The sequence below is a fragment of the Haliotis rufescens genome, unplaced genomic scaffold (assembly GCF_023055435.1).
Source record: "Haliotis rufescens isolate VD_foot unplaced genomic scaffold, xgHalRufe1.0.p SCAF_27, whole genome shotgun sequence".
NCBI classification, from domain to species: Eukaryota; Metazoa; Mollusca; class Gastropoda; order Lepetellida; family Haliotidae; genus Haliotis; species Haliotis rufescens.
Genome location: NW_025963968.1, coordinates 2,788,370 through 2,796,413, shown reverse-complemented (window position 1 = coordinate 2,796,413; position 8,044 = coordinate 2,788,370). Strand labels below are relative to the sequence as shown.

Here is an 8,044-nt window from a genome sequence, read left to right as displayed (position 1 = left end):
AGGGATAATCACATTTAGACCTTATGTCAGTTTACGAAATAAAATTCAACTCGTCATCATGGGTGTTGATGCTACAGTGATATTACTAGTGGCATGACCGCCTCCCTGGTCTTGTGGATAGAGCATCTCCCTGGAGTAGGTCAGTAGTTCGATACCTGGCTGTGTCATACCCAAAGACATTAAAATATGGTACTTGATATTGCCTTGCCTGCCTCTTGTACATTACTAGAGTTAATAGTCTCTTGAATGAACATATCTTGCAGGAAAAAAAACAGTTGTTAAATTATGTTACTAAAAATATAATAAAAAGGAGCCCAGAGACTCTCTTGATTTCCACTGATTCTGCAGTAATCTAGACTTGCCAAACATTATAGACTTGCATGGGCTGTATTGGATATATTTGTATCAGGGTCTGTATGACAGACTAATACCTCAATTTCGGAAAATATGAACTTTTAGAATATCCCAATTTTGAACCCACACAATAATTTGTTCCTAGTCTGCCTGGAGTTTGGAGGTCAAGGTTGGGAATTGTATACTATTCCTGCTAGGACATAATGTTCGTATGTGCAATATTCTCCAATGGATGAAAATCCTGTTTTTGTTACCCTCATCTCCGTGTGTCTCTTGGCTAGATCAAACATGAAGGGAAACCAAGACTTTGGGGTGAACTCGGGAGTAGCGATTTTAACAAGCTCATGGCGTGTGCTGTTGTCGGAGGTTTCTGGATGTTGCTTTTTATGCATAATGTAAATTTGTAAATACATCACAACATTCCATTTTATCATTTATTCACATAAGTGCTGCTTGAAAGTGATGTGAAATGTGCATCAACGCAAGTTGGAACTGGAGAGGTTTTACTCCAGTGCATATATATGTATGATATAAAACTCAATGTCCATCGCTCACTTTCTGGCCAGAATCTGTCACATCTCAACCTGTCTCTCACTTTACAGCCATAATCAACCATGTCTCAACTTGAAATCAGTGTCGAGCCAGAATCTGTCACATCTCAACCTGTCTCTCACTTTACAGCCATAATCAACCATGTCTCACCTTGAAATCAGTGTCGAGCCAGAATCTGTCACATCTCATCCTGTCTCTCACTTTACAGCCATAATCAACCATGTCTCACCTTGAAATCAGTGTCGAGCCAGAATCTGTCACATCTCATCCTTTCTCTCACTTTACAGCCATAACCAACCATGTCTCACCTTGAAATCAGTGTCGAGCCAGAATCTGTCACATCTCATCCTTTCTCTCACTTTACAGCCATAATCAACCATGTCTCACCTTGAAATCAGTGTCGAGCCAGAATCTGTCACATCTCATCCTGTCTCTCACTTAACAGCCATAATCAACCATGTCTCACCTTGAAATATGTGTCTCGTCAGGATCTGTCACATCTCATCATATCAACAGATTTGTGTCAAGAATCAGATTTATCAGATCTCACCCCTTGTCTCACTTTCTCAGACCAGAATCTATGAGATCTCAGCCTGTCAGTAGATTTCTAGTTCGAGATAATAATTCAGGGGAACAGTTAATGTCTTTGTTTTATTCATTGAGGAAGTATTATCTTTTCACTGGATTCATGAATTTTATTGATATTTTTTTATTATTGGTAATCATGTACATATCGGTATCATGTATACAGTGCATGTATATTGTCTTTACACATTCCATACTTCCTGTTATTATATCACTTTATGACTGCCAAAATATTTTAAAAGTTTTTGAATTGTTATGCGTTGCTACCTCCTGCCAAGTACATTGATGAGCATTTGATTTGTCAAACATACATGTTATATACTGTTGTAGAACCCGTCTTGTCCATGTGTTCTCTGATACACCCTGTCTAGACCAAGGATATGCAGGAGGCAGTCTTTAAATGTTTGTGTAGGTTGGAGTAAAATGAGGGGAAATCATGGCCGGACCTGAAGATGTTTCTCTCATGAAAAGAGGTCTAAGGCACCGTGATCCGCTGTGCAGAGTTGCGTCCCTTGGGCACGCCAGAAACTGATATTGTTGGTTCGAATCGTGGTTTCCGATTATGTTTCTAGGTTTGTCAGCACCATACCCATGCTCGTGGGTTTCACTGAAGTGGTAAACGTCTGAGACCTGCATCACTTCGGGCTTTCCGCCCACATTAAGCTGACACGCCGTGATATAACTGAAATAATATTAAAAGCGGCGTTAAAACCAACTCGCTCACTCACTCACTCACTCACTCACTCACCCCAGCCTCAAAACTACAGGCCCCACAGTTGTCAAGACTACACTCACTCAAGCTAAGGCCACTCATGTGTATTTGTTTGGATTGTATTTTAAGAGTATGTTTAGAAATAATCTTGAGTATGTGTCTTCATTTTACTTCATTTTACTTCATTTTAGTGGGTATAGTGTCAAAGTGGGTACTTTTTGTGAGTATTGTTTTACGCCGCTTTTAGCAATATTGCAGCCTTATGGCAGTAGGGTACGCCAGAAATGTGCTTCACACATTGTACCCACGTGGGGAATCGAACCAGCCGGGTCTTCGGCGTGACGAGAGAACGCTTCAACCACTAGGCTACCCCACCACCCAAGTACTTTTTGTGAAAGCAGAATGTTCATTTTTCCGTTGTGTCCCTTGGGCACATCAGGAACCTATGATCATGGGTTCAAATCCCGGACTGCCCCCGATAATGTTTCTAGGTTTGTCAGCACCATACCTGTGCTCGTGGGTTTCTCAAAAGTGGTAAAAGTCTGGGACCTGAATCACTTCAGGTTTTTCTTCCACATTAAGCTGACATGTGTGATATGACTAGAATACTGTTCAAAATAGGTGTTAAACCCAACTCACTCACTCACTCCATGTTTTTGGTGAATCTTTGAGTTCAAGTCTGGGAGTCCATGAAACAAACTATTCAGGAAGTATGGCCTGAATTACATTCCAGCTCACTTTTTGTTGTTTTCATTAGAGGAAGATTGGGGATATGTAAGCCACTTGAAATGAAATAAATTCATTAAGACGACTGATGTGGTTTCTGTGTTTAGCTCTTCATACACAATCTTCAATCCTTTGATCTAAAATAAGGGATGTATATTGTTCACAAGGGTTTACAAGGAAACCTGATAGTACCAGAATTAGCCTGGTTATCAACAAAATTTTAATGATGATACAAAATATGATATTAATCCTTTTATCTGACCAAGATAATCAGAGATAATCATGTCGTGTCCCCACAACGTCCAAATAATGCAGGGGAAATGAAACACCACGCACTGCCCAAGGAACAGACAATGGATCGTGTCAGCAAAGGGACACAACTCTGCAGTACCCAAGGCCTGTCATACACGTGAAAGGGAGTGAATCATTTATATTTAGTATACTGTCTGATCATAGTGTGTTGGAGCTAACTATACCATGCTGTCTGATCTGTTGTCAGGGGATAATATTATAAGACTTTAAATAACGTAACTCCTTGAGATTTGGGAAGAGACAGATTTCAGTGATATTTCCAAAAACGAACTGTGACATGAACATAATGGCTTTAGTGACCATATACAGATATGTCAAACTTAGTCAGTCACTTTAAGTCACTTCATGATTTACCAAATGTTTTATGAGACGTTATTTTGAGACTTATTTTGGTATGTGAGATATGCATCACCGCGGGCTTTCCCCCCACATTAAGCTGACACGCTGTGATATAACGGGAAAACTCTTCAAAGCGGTGTTAATCCCAACTCATTCATTCTTTAGCTGCGTTCATCGAAATATCAATGATGATCAGAGAAGCCCTTGTTTAACTCCACATTTGCTACTTTCTATATTTAGTTACATAATGTCCTACTTTGTCTATCAGTGCTTTACCTAGCCGTGTGGGCCAAATATGAACTCAGACCCGGGAATAATAATAATAATAATAATAATAATAATTAGGGACAAACTCCAGAATGCCCATATCAAGGAAAAACTTCGGGTAGAGTACAAATGTAGTTAAGTATATGGAGTTCAGAGCTGAACACCCGCAATAAAAGTAAAAGCCATAAATACTTATGCTGTACCCGTTCTTTCATATTCTTTTGGTGTTGTTGATTGGACGAAACAAGTAATTCAGGATATTGACACCCTCACACGAAGAATCATGTCAGACAATAGATCCCACCACCCTCGCTCTTCCCTCAATCGCTTATATTTACCAATCATAATTGGGAGGGCGTGGTTTGATTAACGTTGGGGCTCTTCATGATAGAATTGTTTTGTGCACTTTTGCACACATTTATTTGTCTGATGATCCTCTTGTGAAGCATGTCAAGACTCATGATGAAAACAAGGCATTCCACAGTTTTCTAAAACGAGCCAAGGATGTGGGTCATAATCTCAATGTCAGTGTTGATTTTGTTGATGGTTCTCTACTGCTGGACGGTACAGAAATAAGTGTCAACCAAGCGAATTGCAATATCAAATCGACCCAGCTTCAGTTTTTCAAGGAGAGGCTTTCTGAACGACACCCAGACACCCACGCCCCCACACACATTTTTTTTAAAACCAAAGATGGTTTGTTGTAGTAGTCTCACAAACAAACAAAAAATGGCATTAAAACCGATAAATTTATTGAAACTGTTGATAAACATACTTTCAAAATAACACGAACGTTTAATAATTTAATGACCTGATAACCTCCTGTTCAGATACCTAAGAACAGGCCTATCAAGCAACAACAAAAACTCTAAGATGTAGCCAAAGGTCAGCAGCAATGTATATGGAGTTGGCGCGCTCCAACTACTGTTTCCGTTAAGAAACCAACAAGCACTCGGGCCAAACGGCGACTTTCATCAGTTTCATCGGACATGAATAGACTTTGGCAATCGTGTCGTGTGCAAAATCGATTAGTATTACACACGCTTCTGTCATTATTGACACATCTTACATTTGTCTGATAAAGAGGTTAACGACTTAACTAAAATAGAAAATCTTCAAATCTCAAATGAATATAAACTACATGAAAGAAAAGTGGTTTCACAATGGAGGCATTGTTGCACAATCCTTGTCTTGCAACATGTCCAGTTCGTTTCATACACGGAATATTAAAACAATAACTCGTTCTGTCAGTTTCTGGAGATACATGTGTTCGTTTATGATAACACATAACGAAAGATGTAGCACAAAAGTTGATAAAAACAAAATTGAACAAAATAAAAGATACGTTTGAAATTGATGTCAAAATAACATGACATCAAGCCGCACTTCCTCCCTTCATTAACCATCTTGATTCATCTAAAAACGAAATAATAACAAACTTAACGAAATGAAAATATGGGCTACAAAACATAACTTATAACAATGAATACTAACAGGATAATGCTAGTTTATAATGTACTAGTACAGCTGTTGCTAATATTAGCTGTTAAATGATTACGTAATTATAACATGGACCTTAGATTTAAAGAAATATTCAAATCGGTTTAGGAACTCGTCTATAAGTACCACGTTTTCTATTCAGTTTCATGAGACAGGAAATGCGACAATCTGATTGGTCGTTGATATTGTACAGTGGAACGAATCGCTGGTCAGATCGCCTTCTCTCTATCTGAACCTTTCCATCACTGCCTGTTTTCTCTACGATGACTGGTGACTTGGCTGCCAGTCTCAGTTTAAGCTCCACCCCCAACACCTTGGGGTCAACCGACTCGGGAACTTTGCGGTTCTTCATGGGGAGAGCTTCAATTCTTCTTTTTAAATCCTGTGACAAAAAAATATAGAATAACATGCGCGATTGAAAATATACGCCGGCTCTCCCCTTTGTCACATGTCTTAGTGACGTCAGTCGATATTGTTACGCTTGTTTTACAGAACGTAACCCGTGCAGATCAAGGTTAGAATTGGTCTGCAGCAACCCATGATTGTAAGAAGCGACTCATCGGGCGGGATCGGGTGGTCCGGCTCGCTGAATTGGTTGATGCATATAATCGTTTCCAAATTGGTGCTCATGATTTCAATCACTGGATTGTCTGGTCCAGATTCGATTTTTTTATAGACCGCCACCATACACCTGGAATATTCGGCGTTAAACAACAAACATTCGTAAGGAATGTGGTATACATGAAAATACAGTGTGTTCGATTTCCAACCCCGAACCTCGGAGAACCTGCGTTGACCAAGATATACCCTTTTATTGACCTATGCACATATTAACTCATTTACGTCATACGTCGGTTCACCATCTCCACAGGACCCCTGGAATGTATGGGGTACTCTGGTTTGAAACATCAAAGGGAAGCCATCAATAAAGCTTATTAAGTTAATTATTTAATCTTGTATAAAAGCATTTTAATGGAAACCAGGATTCTGATACGCGTCTCACGGACATTTAACTTTCAATTGTTGATAATAATATTTTAGAATCAATAATGATGCTTTTGCTTCTCTGTTTGATGTTCTGTGCGTTATTTTGAACATTCTTGTCGATTAACATGCATTCAACAGAACAGGTACAACGGCAGCTTTCTTTAGCAATGAAACGCTTGTAATCTCTTTGTGTGTGATAGCATTAAATGTGGTTGTGTTTTTCCTTCTCGCAGCCATGTTGTATTAAGTCTAAGGTTACATTTTTATTTCGGGAACCGCCCATGGTTACCCTTGATAAACACTGGTTAAGACAGGCTGGATGTAATCAACCCTGGTTGCCTGAACACGGTAATATAAGTTGACTCTCAATTGTAGCAATCTAACTAGCTTAGTATCTCACCAAACCGAAACAGTTTAAACATACATATTACAGTATTGTAGATTGTAGAATACACAATTATAGATTGCAGAGCCGCGTCAAAAAAGCGTGCCTGGTAAAGCCGATTATATGAGCATGGAGTGATTGGAATGTGTTGTCTTGCAGACTGAATGATAGTGTTATGCACCCATGGTTGATCTGGTTCAGTCACCTTCACTTACATGTCATCGTGATGTAGCTGACCTGGTAAACATGGGCCACAGTAAACCAGAGTAATAATCACAGGCAGTTAAAAACAGTATACAAAACTTAACCACCCCCGTTGCCATATAAATGCATTGTTCTAAAAGCGGCGTAAAATCGCTGGCGTACATGTGGTATCGCCCAACTGCAAGCAAGCACGGTCAAGGCAAAACGTTTTTTATACTTGGTCAAACCAGGTTGTATTTCTATACCTGCACAATTTTCTCGAGTTTCCTCGCCTCCCTAATAAGTTGCACCTGACGCCGGGGGTTGGGAGTAGGGGAGTCCTCTGGCCACCTCTCACGCTGGAAGGGCGATCTCCTGGCGGTACTGACAAACCTGAAGGCGCCTGTGGCTTGTATTCCAGGTTTCTGTTTCCGTTTCCCTTTCTTGGTCTTTTTGGATTTACTTTTGCCCTTTTTGTATGGTTTTGGTGTCTTTTTGTTTTTTATCATGCTAGCAATGCAAGACTCCCCCTTCTGCGCTGTGCTACTTGTCAGTGGTTATTCTATGACGTCACAAAGTCAGGCATCACAATGGTATGGCGTCATAATACACGTGACGTCATTATCTGTCCCGCGGCCTCGCTTTTTGCCTTTAGTCGTCGCCATCACTCGTGTCTTTTCGTAACCCAACTTAAGGTTACGACACTTATGGTCACAAAGGGGTTTCCCGAGCTGAAACTCACCTGGGGCGCGTTGCCAGCCACGAATCGCTTTGAGAAAGCAAATTCATCGCTTAATCCGGGGTCTGCAACAGTTCGAAGCGCTTGCGCACTCTTCCAAAATTGCGGCACAACTACCGCTTGGTTGCCTTGACGTTTGTTTGATGTTTAACGCCGCACTCAACAATCTTCCAGCTATATGACGGCGGTTTGCCTAGTCGTCTGAGGGGCCGCGGTTCGCTGTGCAGAGTTGCGTCCCTTGGGCACGCCAGAAACCTATGGTTGTGGGTTTAATCCCGATTCGCCCCGATTATGTTTCTAGGTTTGTCAGCGCCATACCCGTGCTCGTGGGTTTCACCAAAGTGGTAAACGTCTGAGACCTGCATCACTTTGGGCTTTCCTCCCACATTAAGCCGACGCGCTG

At 40.7% G+C, this 8,044-nt stretch overlaps 1 protein-coding gene across 1 annotated transcript; it reads right to left on the bottom strand.

Moving 5' to 3' along the window:
* Positions 1-4,571: 4,571 nt before the first annotated feature.
* Positions 4,572-7,452, bottom strand: LOC124139410. Its single transcript, XM_046506447.2, has 2 exons — positions 7,169-7,452; positions 4,572-5,729 (listed from the first exon to the last, which is right to left on the bottom strand). Exons 1-2 carry the CDS (start codon positions 7,409-7,411, stop codon positions 5,442-5,444), a joined length of 531 nt encoding a protein of 176 aa, XP_046362403.2. The 5' UTR covers positions 7,412-7,452; the 3' UTR covers positions 4,572-5,441.
* Between the last annotated feature and the right edge of the window lie 592 nt (positions 7,453-8,044).